At 41.0% G+C, this 23,339-nt stretch overlaps 1 protein-coding gene across 1 annotated transcript in view; it reads right to left on the bottom strand.

Annotated features, from left to right (window-relative positions):
• The window catches only part of RAB32 (RAB32, member RAS oncogene family), a 36,015-nt gene extending 29,493 nt beyond the window's left edge, over positions 1-6,522 (bottom strand). The window contains exon 1 of the mRNA XM_060753517.2: positions 5,906-6,522. Within this exon, the coding sequence (XP_060609500.2) occupies positions 5,906-6,197 (292 nt within the window). The 5' untranslated portion in view covers positions 6,198-6,522. The remainder of the gene's footprint in view (positions 1-5,905) is intronic.
• Between the last annotated feature and the right edge of the window lie 16,817 nt (positions 6,523-23,339).

The raw sequence follows: 23,339 nt of genomic DNA on the forward strand, positions 1-23,339 counted from the left end.
CTATTACACTGTATGGATTTAAATTTTCTTGACAAAACAGGACACAGACATCTATAGCACGGGTAGACCTCAGTTAATGAAGTAGATGTGCTCCTAAGCATTGCTTCTGTGACAGAAACGTTGGTGCCACAAGTAAAAACCACACAAAAGTTCCTGCGCCATCCAAAACAGAAGTTCAACATGTTTCCACAAACTTTTGATTGAAAATAACACTACTTGGGAAATGAATCAACCAGGTCAGGGAAGCCTTGCATAAGCAAAATAAGAAAAGAAAAGAAAGAAAAGAAACAGTTTGAACCTTCAAAAGAGCACTTGGAGGTTTCTTCCAAAATGCATCCAGTGACTTTTTCTTTCACCAAACTCCACTTTTCAAATGATTTTAATGTCTGGTTTAATAAAACTTCCTGGGAACCGTGCCTGCTCTCCCTTTGATTCTCTTTTGCTGTTTGTGCGTGTTCAGTTAGGAATCTGGAAGCAGTTTCTGTTGCACCTTGCATATTGCAGGGACAGGTGCAGGACTCCAGCACCATAGGGTAGAGTAGAACCCTACTGTTTTCCAGTTCAACCTTGTTTACCTCATTGTTTACTATAAACCCATTGCTGCAACCCCATACTGACAATCTGGTTTTCTCCAGTTCTCTTGCACATTTTCCCCCATACTAATTTTGTTAAATTATTTCAACTAGCTAGGAAGAAGGAGCGGAATGGGCACAAAAAGCAGGTTTACTGTGAAAACCTATATTATTATTTGCTTATTTATTTACAGTATGTATATTCTGCCCTTCTCACCCCGAGTGGATCACAGAACACATATACGGCAAACATTCAATGATGTTATGCACTGACAATACAGACAACAGTACATCGACAGAGGTATATATAGGCTGTCCCATCTTCAGCATCTTGGAGGGTGCACTCACTTCCAGCCATGTGTGTGTATGTGTGTGTGTGTTGTCACTCTAACTCCCTGTTGAAGAGTTGTGTTTGTAAACTTCCTCCCTGATCAAATCACCGGCATGTTGCAATCCAGATGCTGTTGAACTCCCCAAAAATCCTAGCCAGCACAATCAATGGTAAAAGAATGAGCTTCCACCCAACATTATCTGGAGGACCTCAGGAATCCCATCTCTGCATTAGGCAGTAACACAGGAATTAAATGTGGCACTTTGTGTGTGTTTTAAAGATGAATTGTATAAATACATGTAGCAGAATCACAAGTGCTATACCAGGCATGAGCAAACTTCAGCCCTCCAGGTGTTATTGGACTTCATCTCCCACAATTCCTAAAAGCCTACCAGCTGTTAGGAATTGTGGGAGTTGAAGTCCAAAACACCTAGAGGGCCAAAGTTTGCCCCTGCCTGTGCTATACCATGTTAATGCTATAATAATAATAATAATAACAGCAACAACAGCAACAGCAACAACAACAACTACTACTACTACTTTTGTATCCTGCCTCCATCTCCCCAAAGGACTTGTGCCAGCTTACATGGGGACAAGCCCAATCAACATAGTTAAAATAACACATTAAAATTCATAAAAACGTCAACAAGCAAAATAAAACAACAATGACATAACACAATATAAAGCAACCATCAAACAGACAGCCGGTAGTCTGAAATAGAAACACAGTTCTGGGCTCGGGCTGGGGGATGATACAACATTTTCTATTGGCAACATGGTGACAGTTGTGGCAACCTAAATTAGTATTTCATGGTTAAATGACAAAACCTACCCATAGATGCTCATATTATGGAGGACAGGCTTACCAACTCAGTTATCACTGTTCTCTTTTACAGGTAATATGTTAAATGTTTTGTTGAGCAACTTGCTCATTTGTACCCAGGTTAAAGTATGATGCATTTTTGTATATGAAGCTCTCTTGTTCAAACATGTTACAAACAGAGCTTGGAAGAGTTACATTTTGGACTACAATGGCCAGAACTCCCAGCAAGGATGGCCACTGACCAAGCTCTTCCGCTCCAAAGTGATTTTGATGTTGTATCTGTACAGCCAACTTACAGGGAGGAAAGCAATGCTTCTACAGTACTCTTAGTGTGAATGAATTAAATGTGCATTTTTGCCCCTAATCCTCTTGCTCTCATTACAAGAAATAATGGCTGTTCCTCAAAATAACTGTGTTCAGAAGAGAATGCTGATCCCATACTGGAAGATTGTCAACTTGGCAAAAGAAGACAAAAAAAAAACCCTTTCTTGCCTTTTACTGCTGTATAAAATGGTTTATAATCCTAACAGCAGGTCAAAATGGAAGCCGACCATTCTCCAAACTAGGGAAAAGAGGAACCAAAGAAGGCATTTAAATGAAAGGAAGACACTTCTTCCAGGAAAAACCATAACTTACACGGGATGCTCACTGCAGGGTGGTGATGCAACTGAAGAATTGCCACATTAAAAGCTCTGTGCAACTTAACAGTTGCCAGAAGTTAAAGGGAGACTGTTAAAGAAAGCTCCCATTGTTATTAAAGTTAGTGAGTACTGCAGAATGTACAAGATCACTTACATTTTAAAAATACACTATTTTAAATAGTTTTCCAAAATCCTTAGAGTTTGGGAACAACATAGATACAAAGGAATTTTCTACTATTCAATTGTCATTCAGAACATCTGGAAAAGTGTAATACAGAACATGGAAAAGTTCCTTTCTATGGCCCTCATCACACTAGAGAATGAATCCACTTTAAATCCGGTTTCTGCCTCCTGCAGAATTCTTGGGTTTGTAGTTTAGGGAGAAGCCTTTAACAGCCTCACTAAACTACAAACCCCAGAATTCTGCAGGAGGCAGAAACCAGATTTAAACTGGATTCATTCTCTTGTGTGATGCGGTCCTTTGTCAAAACCTTAGAATCTATCAACTAGCATTCCCTCCTGTTTAATTTCTGGTACAACAGAAAATGTTTTCTTTCCTTAACAGCTGTACATGTGCACTCAAGACCTAAAATGCATTCACAAAAATACAAGGAAGAGTTTAACTTTTTGAAACTAGACTCTTCATGCAGCTGTTTGGGAAAGCAAGAACTTTTCAAAGACAAAAGTTCAATTTTTAATAGAAATGTGTTGTCATTGCTCTATTTCTATCCTGCCTTTCTCCCAGATCAGGATTCAAAGACGTTTCCAATAACTAAAAAAGGCATTGCTCAAAACCAGCAAGACACAAAGCTTAAAACAAGATTAAAAAATCCCCCCCCCCCCCAAATCAAAACCAGATTAAAACATACACAATAAAACACACATACATGCAGTCGTACAATTAGCAATATCCAGCACATTGTGTAAGTTAATGAAGGCTTTGCAAATCTAATGCTTTTGCCAAACTTCCACATTTATGCCATGGCTCATTGGATCTTAGGGCCTCTATGTTTGTATTTTCCCTAGCTCAACGTCACTTCTGTATAGAAAGGGATACATCATGTGTGAAAACCCATTCTGCAGTCTGGTACATGCAAACACAGTACTCTAGAACAGTGGTTCTCAACCTGTGGGTCCTCAGATGTTTTGGCCTTCAACTCCCAGGATTCCTAACAGCTGGTAAACTGGCTGGGATTTTAGGGAGTTGTAGGCCAAAACACCTGGGGACACACAGGTTGAGAACCACTGGACTAGAGAAGGTTTACCAGCTGTTAGGAATTGTGGCAGCTAAAGTCTAAAAATCCCAGAGGAGCACAGTTTGAGAAACTCTGCTCTAAACACAGGAGATCCCAAATGATTTTGGAAGCTAAGTAGGGTCCACTCTGGTAGTACTTGGATGGGAGACACAAAGAATACCAGAAACTGTAGGGGAAGAAACTGTCAAAACTACCTCTGAGTATTCGTTGCCTAAGAAAACTCTATGAAATTCATGGGGTCACTGTAAGTTGGCAGCTGACTTGAAAACACAAACCACACAAACATTGTACAAATGCCTATGCCACAAAAGCTAGGCTTCAGAGCACCCCCATAGCGAAGGAGCGTTGCACAAATACATTGCTAAAGATTTAACACAGGACATGACTGTCATTTCCACAAATTGTATTATTTGCTCAAAGGAAATTTCCATTTTTCCCACTGCAAAAGGATGTTGCAGCACCTTTGAGACCAGCTGAAATAGAAAAGGGCTTCTTACACTCTGGGTCCCAGTCACAAACGGGATCCCATTTGGCTCAAAAATGGGGGCACGAGAAGTGTGGCAACAGCAAAAGGTTTCTGAACACCAACCACTTACACAACAGAAAATGCTTCAGCTGTAATAATAATAAATAATAAACTTTATTTATATCCCGCCACCATCTCCCAAGGTACTACAAGTGTAGTATATAACATCAACAGTACAAGAGTATAAAAACAATCTCACATAAAAGTTATACAAACAATGACTATTAACCCATAAAAAAAGAAAAACACAGTTTAAAATGTAGACCATCTGTAGTTAAAACTAGCTGCCTTCAAATCACAACTAAAGTGCCAAAGTGTCAACCTCATATGGGCCCATTTCAGCTTACTCAAGGCCAAAAGCCTACTTAAAAATCCATGTTTTGTGTACTCTACAAAAAGGAAAAGCAGCTTGTTCAGCAAGCCTTGCAAATGCTGGTTTCTTATTTGGTTTTTATGCCTATATACCTGGGGTCACGAGAAATATCATCAAGGGAGAAGAGGTGGTGGTTGGGGAAAGCTGGCATAGGTTTTGATAGGCTAGCAGTGGCTCTAAACCTGTGGGTCCCCAGGTTTTTTGGCCTACAACTCCCAGAAATCCCAGCCAGTTTACCAGCTAACTGGTAAGTTGAAAGCCAAAACATCTGGGGATCCACAGGATGAAAACCACTGACCTATAGGTTTTGATAGGCAAGTGGGATCCCTGGTTCTTAATCTGTGGGCAGCGGATCACCAGTGGGCCATGAGAATAAATATCTGGTCTGTGAGCCTCCTCCCTCTTTATTAATTTTATTTTAGTTATTGTATTTCCACTCCTTTTGCGCTGCCTGCCACTGCTTCCCTGTTGCTGACCATACCATATGCTCTGTATCAGAAACTAGAGCTGATGTGGTCTATCCAATGCAATTTTCTGAAGCAGCACCTCAAACCGAATCTTAACTTGACCAAAAACTGATTTATAACCCTTTTGGTACTAATCGGTTGGGGGTACTTTGAATGCAATTTCCCTGCTTCTTGGCAGGGGGTTGGACTGGATGGCCCATGAGGTCTCTTCCAACTCAAGGATTCTAGGATTCTAATGTTGGAGAGAGGTCCCTGGTCAAAGTGGTCCCTGGTCAAGGTGGTCCCTGCTCAAAAAGAAAGGTTGGAAAGCTCTGCTTTAGCTCAATGTTGGAATCATTTAAAAGTTTTTGAAGGTCACCTGGTAGCTGTTTTAGACATTGACACAAACCTGTTGAGCAATGTTTACAGAAGACTGTGCAGAGGATGCTTCACCTGTACAGGCAGTCCCTGGGTTACAAACATCTGACTTACAAATGGCTCAGAGTTAAGAACAGGGGTGAGACCACAAGAAGTGAGAGAAATCTGCCCCTTTGAAGGGAAATTCTTTTCTGGAAGAGTAACCATAGGGAAAAGGGCTCTCCACTGAAGCTTTCTCGCCAATCCTTGTTTCCTTAACAAGCCACACTTTTCCAAATCCAATTATCACAGGGACAGAAAATGAGGTGAAGTCTTCTGAACAAGGGAACAGGCAGCAACACAAACACCACAGGGCACTTCCTTAGCGTTTGGGTCTTGCTGCAAACCCACACCATGGGCATGCCCTGCCTCCTTCCTCTCCCTTCCCACCAGGAAGACAAGGAGAAGAGCCCTCTATCTATCCACCCCGGGGCCGGACGAGGAGCCCTGCTGGGGGCTGGCTCCCTTCCTCCGCCTCTTCCTCCTTCCTCCTCCCCCGGCCAAGGGTCCCGCTCCTCACCGGCGATGTCCCAGAGCTGGAGCCTGACCAGGGTCCGGCTGTCCCAGGGCAGGACCTTGAGGGCGAAGTCCACGCCGATGGTGGCCCGGTAGTGCTGCGAGAAGAGCTGGTGGACGTAGCGCTTGATGATGCTGGTCTTGCCCACGCCCAGCTCCCCGATCACCAGCACCTTGAAGAGATGCTCCCGGCTTTCCGAGGCCCCCGAAACGCTGCTGCTGCTGCTACTACTGCCGTTACTCCCACCTCCCCCTCCTCCTCCTCCTCCTCCGGCTCCTCTTTCTCCTCCAGCCATTTCTCACTCTCCCAAACTTCTCAAGAACCTGACACTTGGGAAGAAGGCGAGCAAAGGAGGGAGACCCAGCCGCCCGCTCCACTCTCTCTCTCTCTCTCTCTCTCTCTCTCTCTCTGCCTGACTTCGGTCCACTTTCTTTGTCCGCTTCGCCTACCCAAACCGGGGAAGGCAAGGCAAGAGGCGAGGAAGCAACCACCTGACTTGGAGTCACAGGACGCGGAAGAAACCCCGCAAGTTATAAAACTCCCGAAAGGGGCGGAGGAAGCCAGGCAGGAGGGAGCAGGCCCGCCCCGGCCCGGATGCGGAGCAGAGCGGAAGGCGGCGTCCAGACGGGCCTTGGGCCCAAGGCCGCTTCAGCAGGGAAGGGGAGGCGGACAAGAGCCACCCTGACTCTCCTCTTCCCTCCTAGCGCTTGAATTGCCCTGTCTCCGGGCTGTAGTCCTGCAAATATATTGGTCTGCCTTCTCTGCCAGAAAGGGATGGTGCCTCACCAAACTACAACTCCCAGGATCCCATAGCATGGAGCCAGCGGTGTCAGGCGGCATTCATTCTACAGGTGGCATCCCAGGTGGCACAGGAAAGAGGCACTAAAGCAAGCATGGGCAAACGTCGGCCCTTCAGGTGTTTTGGACTTCAACTCCCACCATTCCTAACAGCCTAAGTGCCCCTTCCTTTCCCCCCCTCAGACGCTTAATTTTGTCATTTGGAAGTTTTAGTTGCTGGATGATGGATCTGGACCAAACTTGGCACAAATACTCAATATGTCCAAATGTGAACACCAGTGGAGTTTGTGGAAAATAGACCTTGACATTTGGGAGTTATAGTTGCTGGAATTTATCGTTCACATACAATCAAAGAGCATTCAGAACCCCACCAACAATAGAATTGGGCCAAACTTCCCACACAAGAACCCCCATGACCAACATGACCAACAGAAAATACACTGGGTTTTTTTTGGTGGTCTTTGGTGACCCCTCTGACATCCCCCTTTCAACCCCCCCCCCCCAGGGGTCCTGACCCCCAGGTTGAGAAATGCTGTACTAAAGCAAGCATGCACAAACTTGGAAAAAGAAAGGGCCTGAGACTGTTAGGAATGCTGGGAGTTGAAGTCCAAAACACCGGGGGGGGGGGGGAGTTTGCCCATGCTTCTACTAAAGGAACCCAGTGCAATAATTCATGGTGCAACCTTAATGAACCATCTTCTGCATTAGGCCATATCACAATATTGTAGCTAAAACACCAGGAAGTTGATAAAATCACTGATTATTCTACAAAGCCACAGTAACAATTAAAACAACGGAGCATATTTACAACACTTACAAGTGAAACAACATGCTTCCAGGTAGGAAAGAATTAGTAGGTTGTGACTGCTACTTCCTACAGCTACTCAAGGGATGTCCTGTCACACTTTACCTGTTTGCTCATCCTCTGTAGGCAATGCAGTTGAAGTGTATGCCCAGTCAACGTTCCTTCTTGTTTCTCGATATTGCTTTAGGCTTCAGAGCTAGAAAATATATTTGTAGGATCCAAAAGGTTTTGGAAGACAAGTTGCTTATTCACATTTTTTCAAAAACCCTTTCACCTAATTATTCGCAATGATTACTCTGGTGTACTGTAATGAAATCAAAGTGTTGGCCATATTGAATGGAATTGTGTTTCTATAAACCATGTAATTGGTTTATAGGTCATTTTTAACTGATTCATAAATGATTCATATATTTACTTTAGCAATCAGCATTGAACAGGTCAAGACTTGGTAAACTATGAACAGATATATATGAAAAACCTGTTTGCTCCTGAGATGACATTTTTCTGCTTCATAGTATCAACTGTTACACATATGATTCTGGGGGGTAAAAAGAATGATTAACCAGCTTGAACAAAATGTTGCTATATTGTTGCATAGTCAAGTGGCTCATATAAATATGTTGAGGTTAAAACACATACTATAATCTTCTGGTGGAGTGTAAATATTGCTGTTCAATTCAGAAGTGATACAGTGTTCTCTGCATCATTGTAATTAACTCAGAAGAGTGATCCTCTTTTCTTTTTAAAGAAACAGAGCTGTAGTATTTAAAACAGATTTGAATACTGCCAAAGTTCAGAAATGATTGGTTAAATTAGTTTGATTCTGGACTAAAAGCTAATCAAGAACAATTTAGTGGAGAATCCTGCAATATTGAATTCTCGACTTTTCTTTGTAGTCAATTTTTGCCTGAAAGAACAGAACCCTGACTAGCTCTAGTTCATGTTCCTTCTGATATTGAAATTACCTAGAGACCATTAGATGGAGTCTTATTGGAAAGTGCTTAATTTTGCATCAAATGCCCCCCCCCCCCCAATGAAGTACTGGTGTGTTGGCTGCTCTGGGGACCAATGTAGCTCCTTTTGACTAACTATTCACATAGGACATACGTCTGGTGTTGTGCACTATAACCGTTAGGCAAATAGTTTTTAACACTATTTCATTTATGTAAGCATTTTTGATGTTGTTATGAGCATCTTTTAGTACATTTTCAACATGCAGAAGATTATTTTAAGAATCAGAAGAAGCTCTAAATCTGTGTTTCTCAGCCTTCCTATTGCTGAAACCCCTTAATACAGTTCCCCATGTTGTGGTGTCCCCCAACCATTATTTTCATTGCCACTATATAACTGTAATATAACTATAACTATATAACTATAATATAACTGATTCATAACCATTATGAATCATAATGTAAATATCTGATATGCAGGATGTATTTTCATTCACTGGACCAAATTTATAATTTATAATTTTCAATTTCCTAAAATTTTATTAATGAGATTTTAGGCACTGTTGATAATACTTATGCCATTGTATTTATACTTATGTATTGTTGTCTGCATGTGGCATTTGGAGTGTTTCTGTGAGCCACCCTGAGTCCCTTTGGGGAGATGGTGGCAGCGTACAAATAAAGATGAAGATGATGATGCTTATTACCCGATAAGCCCAAATTTGAATATTGATGGGGTTGGGGGGGGGGGGGTTGATTTTGTCATTTGAGAATATTGTTGCTGGGATTTACCTACAATCAAAGAGCATTCTGAACTCCACCAATGATGGAACTGAACCAAACTTGGCACACAGAACTCCCATGGCCAACAAGAAATACTGGAAAGACTGCTTGAAACAAGAATAATAAAATAAGCACTATTGGACATCATGTAGAATAACAGAGAAAGACTGATCAGTGAAGTACCAATAACATTTAGAGCAAGCCTCAACCAAACATTCACTACAATCATCATTCGTAACTGATACTTGTTATCATCACAGTTTTCAGAAATTACTGTCATCCAGAATACTGTTAGTTAACATATGAGTATGGTGAATTGTGAAGTTGAGGCATATGCTTCCATGCAAAACTGCAAAAATCACTAACTGCCTTGTGTTTTTCTTACATCATTAGCTGTTTTATCTCGGCAAATGTGTAAATTTGTATTGAATATCATTTTAAGTGAACTCCAATGGCATTTTCTGAGTATGTGCATATGTTTCCTTATTTTATTTCTATTGCTTTAACTCTCCTGCAAACTTTCTCAGACATTTGGCTCAAACAAAATCCAGAAGCCTTTAAATAAGCACCCCACATTCAGTGTAATGTAGTAGTTTGCATGTTGGACTAGAACTCTGGAGATCCGAGTTTGAATAGTTTGAAAAGTTACATTGTCTCAGCCTCAGAGAAAGACCATAATGACTGATCAAATTGTGGCAAGAAAATCCAGGGATATGTTCACTTTAGGGTTGTCAGATATGATCTGAAGGCACATGACAACCAAACACCTGGAAACAGAAAATGTGTGATTAGGGATGCATCATCTCCAGCCAGTCTGCTGATATAGAGCATGTTCTCCAAATTTCTTTTGTAAGACAAGAACTGCTGTTCTAGTCTTGGGCATCCTTTCTGTCTGGACGTTTATCTCAGCCAGCTAAAACTGACTCTGATTATCACATAGGTTGGAAACACATCACATTGTGCATTCTCAAGTCTTTAGGAAATCCATCTCTACCAGTTTCCAGGAAAAAAATTCTATGGTTATTTGTTCTTTTCATGAGCAGCATAACCTCCATAATTTGTCAAGCTCCTGTTGCTACTATAAAGTTATTTAATCCAAATTCACTTGATGCACTTACTGAATTGGGATGAAAAGTGGACAGGAAGACAATTAAAATTTCCTCCTGATCCCCCAAAGGGTTTTTAAGGAGATGAGCTAGTCATAATTATCTGTGAACTGGGGAAGAGTTATACAGTGCTTTTTAAAGAAATGTAGACATATAGAATAAAAATATGCAGTGGTCATACAACTTGAAGAAGATGAAGGAAGGAGTGCTGGATTTCTTATGCCATAAAAAAGAGCAAATGTGGAGTTATGTCAACAGGAAATTGGGTCTCCCAGGAGAGTAGAACTTCCAGTCTGTGGATCTAATTCAGTCTACAAGAAGACCCAGTCCTTTCTAAGGAAGCACTGTGGGTCCTCTTTTATCCAAAATCCCCTTCCTGGGGAACCTCATCCCATGTCATATTTTGAACCAGAAATAAAGTAGGACTGGTGACTCCTCCAGTTGACTCTGAGAATTTAATGGGGAGCTTTGCCCACATTCTTCAGTGTTGGTGGCAGAAGTATTCTTGCAGCTGATGCTTTGGCTAGAAACTGCCCTGCCTTGCATTCTCCCTGATGGAGAAAAGGCCATGGTGGGCAAAGCTTCCAGGAGTCAGGTACCGGATCCAGGAATATTCTTGCAACCAGTATACTGGCTGCTATTCACAGGCATGTCAAGGAAAAACAACTTTTCTCCTATATTGTAGCTGTGTTTTTTGGGTGTTGAATTCAAATAACATAATAAGGATATCCTTTCACACTATTTCTTCAAGAAATTTAATTACTAATTTCAATACTAATTTTGTCTAGTCACATACTGCAATATTAAAATCTAAACAAAGTGTGGATTGTGGTGGACCAAATCTGCGGTCATATTTGGATTCAGAACATCACATTCCTATAAAATTATAATATATTTATTAAATAAAAAATCTTTATTCTCAGTTTTGCAGACACATGTTATGGACAGCTGTGCTTCCCTGCACCTCCCTTCAAAAGGGGAAGCAAAGCAATGCAAAGCAAATGTAAGCTCTTGGCTTTAGTGCTGGATATAAACAAACAGGACTAGTGACAGTGGAGGCTAAGACATGATTGTGATGAAACATTCACACCTAGCTGCAGCAGGGAAGAGCTCCTTGCCCCACCCCAGCCATTCTACAGATATATAAACCCATTGTCCTAATTCCAACAGACCTCACTACCTCTGAGGATGCTTGCCATAGATGCAGGCAAAACGTCAGGAGAAATGCCTCTAGAACATGGCTCTATAGCCCGAAAAAACCCACAAGAACCTAGTGATTCCAGCCATGAAAGCCTTCGACAATACATGATTGTGATGTTAGGAATTTGACCACACATGAAGGAACATTTGAGCATGGTGAGGGTGGGGGAGTACACAGCAGAAACCCCATACATTTCCCATATTGAACACAGAGGTTGGTTCAAAACAATGACTCACATGTAGATCCAGATATGCTTATTCCATCCAGGCCCGTAGCCAGGATTTCGTTTCGGGGGGGGGGGCTGAATTTTTTTCAGGGGGGGTTGGGGGGGGGCTGAGTCTGAGTGAAAGAGGGTCTACCCTAGCAAACCTTTTGTATTGTTGCCCCAATACCCCCATGCATATGGGATATATTGAGTATGGTGATCAGATCATGATATGAATAAACATAACAGTTTAAGTAATGCACCAGTAAGGCCTTTTCGTGAACCACCATGAGAATTTCGGGGGGGAGGGGGTTAACCCCCCCCCCCCCCCCCCGGCTACATGCCTGATTCCATCCTCATTGAGTATTCCCATAAGGGACTTTTCTGCATGATTAGGTTCTCCTTATCACGTCACACACCTTCCCCTCAAAGAAATCCTATTGTCGTAGGAATGTCAAATCACATTTGAAAGCATTCAAAGTACAGCATTTTAACCTTAGAAATGCCTTTGAAAATCTCCCATATATAGATTTGTTTCTGTCACCTTTGTGCATCTGCTCTTGGCATTTGATTTTTTTCAAGTCACTGGATGCTGAGATGTATGCAAAATTGAGTGAAATTCCCCACGTCCTTGCAACTTTGTGAATGTTTTGTTGTTTCTTTACCCCCAATTTTCTCCCTAAACAATAATTCTTTGGATACTGTGTATCTGTGTTCTTTGGGTTCTATACTGAGGAATAGATATCTAGATAAGCTCAGTTTATAAGGAGGAACACATTGCTCTCTTGCAAAACTATTGCTATATATGTCAATATGTCCCACTATTAAGGAAAACATAATCTACCAGTCATGTAGAATCATCTATAACAGTGGTTCCCAAGCTGTGGGCTGCAGCTCACTGGTGGGCCATGAGACCCACTCTCTAGATTATTAAATATGGTTTTCTGTGGGCGAGCAGATGGCAATTTTTGGATGGCATATGTTCTGTATCAGAAACTAGAGCTGATGTAGTCTATCAAATTTTATGAATCAGCACCCAAAATAACCAAACTGAATCTAAAGTTGACCAAAAACTGATTTGTAACCCCTTTGGTACTAATGTTGGAGAGTGGTCCCTGGCCACAGTGGTCCCTGGTTAAATGGGACCTGGTCAAAGTGATCCCTGGTTAAGTGGCCCCTGCTCAAAAAAGGTTGGAACCACTGATCTAGAAGAAGCCCGGTGAAACTCCTGGATTTTCTGCCTGTTTGGAACTTCAAAATTAGAGCCCATAGATTCAAGAATCAGTGGCTAGAAGCAATGTTGAATCCAAAGAGATTACTGTGCAGGATCAGAACTTTATACTTTAAATAGCATGTGTGCTCTTACTAGAACTTCTAGAATCCCCCAACCACCTGGATAAATCTATTTCAAATGTCCTCTTCTTGATCTCTGCCTTGTTTTTATCTCTATTATATCTTTATTTCCCTCCCCTTGACTCTGGATGCAATCTCTCCAACTTTGCTGGTTAGCTGCTTTGGCTCTCCTTCGTGGAGAGAAAAAGTGTGGTATAAATAAACACAACAACAAGAACAACAACAACAGCAATAACCACTGCTTAAAGGAAGAATGTAAACCTGGTAAAAAATTCTGCTTCATCTCTTCAGTCTTATCATTGCTAAAGGTGGGCAAAGAACAGACAGAAGAGCTGTGCCTACCATGAAGAAGAGAGGAATGTCTACTCCCAGGTAGCAGATTTGCTCTGCCAATTAACTATAACTACTGTTAGTAACTAATTTTGTTATTATTATAGCTCACTTGTTCACTAGTGGCAGAAATGCTTATTAAGTTTCTCTGCCTCGGGTTTCTCTGCCTCGGGAATGACTAGGCTGACTTTGGGCAGGATGCACTGTGCCTTCAACCCCAATATTATTTTGATAGCTCTTGATAGGCAGAGGTGGAAAAAGTAGGAGATTCCAAAAGTTGTTAACTCGCTGCAGGGAGCACACAACTCCAAAGTTGTACTAGCTCTGCTGGCTGATGGTCTGTTCCTGGGCATAATTCACCATATGGATCAGGGGTCCTCAAACTTTTTAAACCGGGGGCCAGTTCACTGTCCCTCAGACCGTTGGAGGGCCGGACTATAGTTTTTTGAAAAAAAAATCAATAAAAAATTCCTATGCACATTGCACATATCTTATTTTGCTGTGTGGAAGGGCCCTTAGAGGGGGTTCTTTCTAGCCCTCTTTAGGCAGTAATTCCAGAAGCAGAGAATGGGAAATCTTCCTATTTCTAGTCTGAACAAAATCTGGCTACCAGTATTAAAAAAACTCTTAAATTATAACTGTATATAAAGAACAACACTCAAACACAGGGGAACTCCAGACAAGAAACAATCAGGGCTAGCTAATCACCTCTCAACAAAGGATTCTCCCTAAAAACTGTCAGGTTATGAAATTGTAATCAAGGTGGCCAATTGAAATATTCATACCTACCTCCAACAGACAAGAGTTCTTTCTCCCACCCTGGATCTTCCACAATTTTCCTAGTTAAAGGTTTTCCTTTGACATGAAGTCCAGTCGTGTCTGACTCTGGGGTGTGGTGCTCATCTGCATTTCTAAGTCGAAGAGCCGGCGTTGTCTGTAGACACCTCCAAGGTCATGTGGCCGGCATGACTGCATGGAGCGCCAGGGCAGCCTCCCTTGGCTGGTTCACGCTGCCCATCGGGCCTGATGGATAGCGTGAGCCTGCCAAGGGAAGAGCAGCCCCGCGCGGCCTGCTCGCACGTAAAGCACCTTGCGAGTTGCTTTACGCATGAGTAGGCCACGCAGAGCAGCTGCCCTTGACTGGCTCACGCTGTCCATTGGGCCTGATGGATAGTGTGAGCCAGCCAAGGGAGGGGCACTGTGTGTGGGGGGGGGGGCACGCTCCTCTTCTGCGGGCCGGATAAGTGCCCTTGGCGGGCCGGAAATGGCCCGCGGGCTGTAGTTTGGGGACCCCTGGTATGGATAATGAATGATAAAGACTTTTGTGGTTCAGATACAGATAATTTGAATGACCATATTCTCCTATACAATCCTGCTGGTGTTTTCAGATCATCTGGAAAAGCTTTTATTTCTGTCCCATCACCTTCACAAGTACATACATTCCAAGGACCTTCTGCATAAAATGATAGGGGTTTTTTTGTTCCTCTTTTCGCCCTCCCATTGCTGGACTACAATTTTTTTGGCCACTGTCACATGAATTCTCGTTTTCATTGTGAAGTGTTGGAGGTTATGCCAACCCAAACCTCTTCGGGGAGATAGGATGGCATATAAATAAAGTTTTACTATGATTGCTGCCAAAATTCCTTTTTCCACAACTGTTGAAACCTATGTGACAGTATTGTAGAGCAAGAAGAGTTGTTTCAACATAATGAAAAGCAACACTGAGAGCATTGTTTTAGCCTAATTAAGCATTTTGTTATATGCTGTTTTGCTATACGTGTAGTGATAACTTTTTAGAACACCTTTCTGCACAGATCAGTTAACAACTGATGAGGACTGAATGTACTATGTTTGATTTGTTGTCCCGAACAGCACCATTGCCATGTTCTGGCTGTTTCTTAATAGTTATCCCAACTGCATCCCCAAATCTGACCTTCTTATCCAACCCCCATTTTTTTAAAAAAGTCTTCATTTCTTTGATTACGGGGAAAAAAATAGTTAAGCCAGGAAGCTGGAGCAGAAGTCAGGGCTCTGGATTGGTGTGTGGGACAGCAGTGTTGCACTAAATTTTGATGTGATTATGTTCATTATAGTAGTCTCTATAATGAGATTCTGGTTATTCCAGCAGGAGAAATTAATCACACAAATAAACTACTTTCAGCAGTTTTCACTTTCACCAGTGGCAACAGGTCTTGTGTAAAATGGTATAAGTTGACCCATCCAAAGCCAAACACTCACAAATAGTTTGCATTCTAACAGAGGTAGTTGATGATCTAGTTCTCCTCCTTGATACTGTGAGGACAGCAACTGAGTGAACACGATAGCAGTAAAATTTAGGAAGCTGGCACATTACATTGCTCATATCCTCTAAGGTTTCACAGATTAAAACTTTCAGTCAGCAGACATAAATCAGCACTTTAGTGGAAATGGACTGGAAAGGCGATTTACATGAGGATACAATTTTATTGGTAATTAAGGCTTTTATACTGTTCAATTAATGGCTTGTGTATTTTATGTATTTTAATGGTTTAATGGTTTTGTTTTAATGGTTATTGTATTTAGTTGTTCATATGTAACTGCATTGAATTGCTGCTAATGTAAGCTGTCCAGAGTCCCCCTTCGGGGGTCGAGAAGAGACAGGATATAAATACCAGAAATAAATAAATAAATAATAAATATTGGCCATATTAGAGTATGGTCAAGATAGTAAAAGTTATTTACGAGAAAGAACGAACAAACTCAGAAGCTTCAGCAGTTTGCTTTTGGTTGATTCTACTGGAAAGGGCAAGGTTCCACCCTCTTTTAGCACTTTCTCCCTTCTGAATTTACTCTTGTGCTTCGCACCCAGCTTCAAGCAACTAAAATAAACTGTGGGCAAGGGGGAGGGGGAGAGGAGAGGAAGTTCAAAAAGCAGCTGAAAAAGTGGGACACATAGGATTAATTGGGATTGTCCCTACCTAGTTGGGACATTTGGAAAGTATACAGCATTGTCCCAATTTTACTGCAATACTGGCGGATAGCTTTTCAAATTTGTTGTGGTACCAGTGAGGAACAGTAGTAAACATGGAGCTTGGGATATGAACAAGCTTAAAACACATTGATCTTGATTTAAACTCTGATACATGTTTCTCAATTTAACAACATACATACAATAATAATATGCAGTTTGAGGCAAACATCTTTCCAAATTGAGTCCAAGGGAGCATATCCATCACTGATTTTAGCTTTCTGTTCCTTATTCCAACTGGAAGTTATATAAAAGGGAAGAAAATACCTGAACAGATTTATAGAAAGCATATTTCTAACTGCTCCCCTATTATAATATGGCATATCACATAACCACTCTCTAATGACAACAAATTAAAGGACACAATTAAGAAGCTATTACCATGTTTAATTATTTTCAGGGACTAGGCAGTGCCAAAGGGGCGTGATAATTCAGCTGACTTCAGAAGTATTATCCTCATATGGACCTAGTTAATGAATTATTTAATAGGCATTTCATAAATTTTTTAAGAATGTTCACTTTCAGCAGTCTGCCAAGAGGAATGTGAAATTCGTTTCTTTGCAAATACAGCTCATAACCTCTTGTGTTCTACCACAGATGATTGGGACCCATCTCACTGATGGCATATGGAAACATTCAATATTCTAAAGTGCACACAGTGCAACAAGAAACATTTGTTGTCATTCATAAAGTTACATATTCTTAATTCACAACTCATGATAGTCTATCGTGTGGACATTTAAAAAGTAATTTCTGTCAAGGTTTTACAAATCAAAAAGGTATATGTCATACTAGTGAAGATCTTATCAATTAGGAATGCAATTTCAGATGTAAGTGAAATTGAGGCTTGCCTCAATGAGATCCGTTTCAAATAAAATGATGGAAATAATCATATTAAGATGTATATGTCTTTTTATAACTCATGCTGATACTCATAATTTCTAATTTTAGTTATCCATTGTCTTGGAACCTCAGGCTGTCTGCTTGAAAACATATATAAAATTCTTCTCTCATCTCCAACAGGAATGATATTTTAAAAACAAGGATAAACTACTGACTATTTCTAATCATATGCTGAGTACCTCTTATTTTGTAGAGATGTTATAGAGATGATGTGATAGCTATGTTTAAATATTTGAAAGTATGTCATGTTGAAGATGGAGAAGCTTGTCTTCTGCAGCTCCAGAGACTAAGATACAGAGCAACAGATTCAAACTACAGAAAAAGAAATTCCATCTAAACATTAGGAAGAACCTCCTGATGGTCAGGGCTGCTTGACAGTGGAATATGCTGCTTTGGAGTGTGGTAGAATCTCCTTCTCTGGAACTTTTTAAACAGAGGCTAGATGGCCTCTGGATGCCAGGAATGCTTTAACTTGAGGCTTCTTCTTCTTCCTCCTCCTCCTCCTCCTCCTCTTCTTCTTCTTCTTCTTCTTCTTCTTCTTCTTCTTCTTCTTCTTCCTATTACTATATTTCCTACCCGCCTCTCTTCGTGGCTCAGGGTGGGTTGCAGCAAAATTAAAATACATACTCATTGTAAAAATTATATAAATACACATATTAAAATGTATTTCTACAAAAGATAATATTAAAATGTATTTCTATAAAAAACATATTAAAATACACAGAACAGTGATTAAACACAAGACACAAGTTTAAAATTCATGCTTAAAACTGGCTGGGTAGGCCTGCCAGAAGAAATAGGACTTTAGATGGTTTTTAAATTCTGATAGATGATCTAGCTGTCGGAGCTCTTCCAGCAGGTCATTCCAAAGTCTTGGGGTGGCTGATGAAAAAGTCATCTGGGTGATGGTTAAGACAAGAAGTTGGACCAGGTGACCCTTTTGGTTTATGATGGTCTTTGGCAACCCCTCTGAAACCCCTTCATGACCCCCCCCCCCCAAGGGACCTGACCCCCAGGTTGAGAAATGCTGTTCTAAACCAATCAGAAGCTATAGAGGTATTCTTCAATAGCTGCCAAAATGCAATAAATATGCCTATTCAGGTGTGCAAGTTCTTTGGAGTGCTGTCTCTGCTAACATCCTCTCCAGTCCTTGAGAATAAAGTCTCTAATTTTGCCTTTAACTGGTTTGTGTCTCATCTGGCCTCCTGAGAGGCTTGATATGCCATGCTTAGAACCCCTTGATTCTTGTGGAAACTGAAATTCACATAACCGTCTGCATACCTGAACTTTAACAAATGTACTAGGCTGGGAAAAAGAACCAATTTCCATTGCCAGATTATTTTAATTTGTTTGCCAAACAAACAAAGTTTGTAATTAGTCAGGACAAAATGAAGGTATCTAAAGGCAAATGGGATATTCTTGGGATGAAATATTAAAAAGAAGGGAGCATAGCAGCAATTTCTCATTGCTGAATATAAAGGCTTCTTTGCTGACCTAGCTGAATTATTATGCAAACTGAATTATTAGTTCAAGCAATTATTTGTTCCTCTGCTCATTTGGTACAAGCATAATAGTTATCGTGGCTTTCTGTCTATTCCTCAGCCTCAAGTCTCTGGGCTCTCCTGACATCTGTTGCTGGGAAAAATGCACAAATGTACTCCTTTATTTGCATTCTCCTTCCTCAGTCTCTCTTTCTCTCAGACACATACATAACTCAGTAAGATTATTTTTCTCCCTGTTACTCTACCACATAGACCTTAGTGACTATGAGAAAAGAGCGTTTATTTCTTCTTTAGCCAGCATAAGTGCTGATCCTGCCAAGTGCTGCTTAAGCCTAGCTCACAGTGTTAAGCATCTGATGATTTTCACAAGCTGAGAGAAGCTGTTCAAGTCATCTTGGTCATTGCAGCTGGCTGGTAATCCCTTAGGCTTGCTCATCAGCAATTATTTGGCTTGCATCTGTCATATTTCATGCCAATTCTGTCTGAACAAAATCTGAAAGCCAGCTAGCTCAATATGCCAAGTCAAATACACCAACGGGTGACTTGAGTAGTCCTTCACAGAGGGCAGTCTTTGATGTGAAGGCCTGTTCAGGCCAAATCCATTTGGAGAGAAAGGCTCTGGGGCTGGTCTGCAAGTAAGCTGTAGGCAGTGGATCAAGTCAACATAGAGGTCGCCTAGCCATAATTTTCATTTGCAACATTTAGTATTCATATTAAAATCAGAGTACAATTCAATTCCCCAATATCTACTGGACATACATTTCTGGATCTCATTTGGATATGTTGAGAGTTCTTGGAGAACGGGAGAAGTTCCAGCAGACTGGAGGAGGGCCAATGTGGTCCCAATCTTCAAGAAAGGAAAAAAGGATGACCCAAACAACTACCGTCCGGTCAGCCTCACGTCGATACCGGGCAAGATTCTGGAAAAGATTGTTAAGGAAGCGGTCTGCAAACACTTAGAAACAAATGCAGTCATCGCTAATAGTCAACATGGATTTATCAAAAACAAGTCATGCCAGACTAATCTGATCTCTTTCTTCGATAGAGCTACAAGCTGGGTAGATGCGGGGAATGCCGTGGATGTAGCGTACCTGGATTTCAGTAAGGCCTTCGACAAGGTCCCCCATGACCTTCTGGCAAGGAAACTAGTCCAATGTGGGCTAGGCAAAACTACGGTGAGGTGGATCTGTAATTGGTTAAGTGGACGAACACAGAGAGTGCTCACTAATGCTTCCTCTTCATCTTGGAAAGAAGTGACAAGTGGAGTGCCGCAGGGTTCCATCCTGGGCCCGGTCCTGTTCAACATCTTTATTAATGACTTAGATGAAGGGCTAGAAGGTATGATCATCAAGTTTGCAGATGACACCAAATTGGGAGGGATAGCCAATAGTCCAGAGGACAGGAGCAGGATTCAAAACGATCATGACAGATTAGAGAGATGGGCCAAAACTAACAAAATGAAGTTCAACAGTGACAAATGCAAGATACTCCACTTTGGCAGAAAAAATGAAATGCAAAGATACAGAATGGGTGACGCCTGGCTCGAGAGCAGTATGTGTGAAAAAGATCTTGGAGTCCTCGTGGACAACAAGTTAAACATGAGCCAACAATGTGAGGTGGTGGCAAAAAAAGCCAATGGGATTTTGGCCTGCATCAATAGGAGCATAGTGTCTAGATCTAAGGAAGTAATGCTACCTCTCTATTCTGCTTTGGTTAGACCACATCTGGAATATTGTGTCCAATTCTGGGCACCACAATTCAAGAGAGATATTGACAAGCTGGAATGTGTCCAGAGGAGGGTGACTAAAATGATCAAGGGTCTGGAGAACAAGCCCTATGAGGAGCGGCTTAGGGAACTGGGCATGTTTAGCCTGAAGAAGAGAAGGCTGAGAGGAGATATGATAGCCATGTATAAATATGTGAGAGGAAGCCACAGGGAGGAGGGAGCAAGCTTGTTTTCTGCTTCCTTGGAGACTAGGACGCGGAACAATGGCTTCAAACTACAAGAGAGGAGATTCCATCTGAACATTAGGAAGAACTTCCTGACTGTGAGAGCCGTTCAGCAGTGGAACTCTCTGCCCCGGAGTGTGGTGGAGGCTCCTTCTTTGGAAACTTTTAAGCAGAGGCTGGATGGCCATTTGTCAGGGGTGATTTGAATGCAATATTCCTGCTTCTTGGCAGGGGGTTGGACTGGATGGCCCAAGAGGTCTCTTCCAACTCTTTGATTCTATGATTCTATGATTCTATGTGAAATCACAGATAAAAGCAAACCATGTTGTTTTCAATGGAATGAACAATGGTAGCAATGAACAGGTACAAGAGGCTGTAAGTTATCAATGAATAAGTGAAACCATTGATTTGTGGAACTACATATATCAATCCCATGGTTATGGGAGTCAAATTTGAATTATTTCTACATTTGCATAAATGTGTATAAATCTCTGGATCTCTCTGCCCAGGGAAGCCAGAATGGCCTCCTCCCTCCTATTCTTCCAGCAGGAGACTAAAACCTTGAGACATGAGAGAAACCTCCCACAAGGATGGTCAAGCATCAAACATCTGGGCGTCCCCTGAGCAACGTCCTTGCAGACGGCCAATTCTCTCATGCCAGAAGCAACTTGCAAGTTGCTCCTGACACAAAAAAATGCATCCAGGCTTTTAAGATCCAATCAGGGGTGCTATGGTTTTATCTTGAATAGGTTTTAATAAGTTTTAAGGGTTTTAACCATGTTTTAAAATGTTGTTAATATTTAATTATATGTTAATGTTTGTACTTTGTAATGATAATACTTTGTTCAACAACTAAATTCTCAAGACTTGTGAATCATATCCTGGTAGGAGATACAGAATGTTGGGTTAGAACATGGCATTTATTTTTATTTCTTGAACTGTATGCCCTGTACAATGCTATGGTTTATATATACAAGTACAAATTTATATATAGGTTATTACAGATGAAGATATACAACACCCTTATTTGGGGGGGGGGGGTGAAGTCTAATTGTGATTGTTAAAGAACTGGGTGTCAATATGTTTGCTGATCAACGCTAAATAATCCATTGTTTTACTGGTAGAGTACATCTAAGGGCTTGTCTACACTGATCTTATATGTGCTTTGGGCCAGAAATTGCTCCTAGATGTCCAGACAACAAGCAGGAGCTTCACCTGGTTTTACCATGCATTAGGAGAAGTCATCCAGTGGTCCACAGTCCATAAAGTCAGGCATTGCTGTCCCCTTTTCACTGTACTCTTTTTCACCGATGATGTTACTAGACAATGAGTTTAACAGAATGACTCTGGTGATTATATGTTTTTAATGTTTTTTAAATATGGTTTTTATAATGCTATGTTGAATATTTTTAATTGTATCTTTTATGAATGTGTGGCATCTAATTGTTGCCAATCTGTAACCCGCCTGAGAAAGGGCTGAGAAAGGCGGGCTAGAAATGCCGTAATAAATAAATAAAACACTCCACATATCGCTCTCCCATTTCCATGGCAAATATCAGCAAAGACACCCATGCGACTAGGGAAAGGGAGAGGGGATTGCTGCATCTCTTTCTTCCTGTTAGATGCATTTGCTAATGTCAACAAAGGCATGTGGTGATGACCAGGGACTCTCTGGAGGCGCAGAAACAGATGATCTCCAAGGTAAGGCAATCATGCAGTGATGCTGAACTGATTTTAGTCCCACAGGATGGTCTGGACTCCATCCCAATACTTCTATGGGATAAAGACAGGCACGGTAGGTGCCCTTGGAGCTCAACCCGAGTGTTGCTACTCTAGACCAAACTCAGAAAAAATGACTTATGTAAATAATCTATATTCTTACAACAAATTTATAGATTACAGTCCACAATGTACAACACAATTGTAATTACTGGCATTATAATACAGTTAGTGAAAAACAGAGAATGTTAGTAATATCATTTCATTCTCTGAAAATATTCCAGTACACCAAGTTTATTTATTTAGCAATGTATTCAGTTTATTTAAAGTTTTCTTTGTTGGTGGGATGTTGAACAGACTCAATAGCACTAAGGTTTAATGAAACTTGTAATGTGAAGGAAGAGAAAATTGGAATGCTAAGAACTGAAGAAATCTCTTTAAAGTTAACAACTCTGAAATCCTGTTGTTTAATAAACAATACAGATTTCATGAAACTAATGGGTAGTTCCACAAAGCAATTTACTAAGCAAACTGAAAAACTTCAGGGCATGTTTGGAGAGCTGAAGCAATAACATTTGCACATGGAATTGGCCATCAGTGTTTTCAACAGAGAGAAAAACACTAATGTATTATGAGCTACATGGTTATTGTTAGACCACATCATCAATGGCATAATGATTTTGAAGTCTGTAAGAACAAAATAGTATTTTAAAACACAGCATCTTTTCTAACTTGGAACTGCAATATTAAGCAAACAATGCTAGATGTGAAATGTAATACTGTCAAGTTTATGTATTCACAATATCTGCATGAAAACAGAACAGT

The sequence above is a fragment of the Anolis sagrei genome, chromosome 1 (assembly GCF_037176765.1).
Source record: "Anolis sagrei isolate rAnoSag1 chromosome 1, rAnoSag1.mat, whole genome shotgun sequence".
Classification (NCBI taxonomy): Eukaryota; Metazoa; Chordata; class Lepidosauria; order Squamata; family Dactyloidae; genus Anolis; species Anolis sagrei.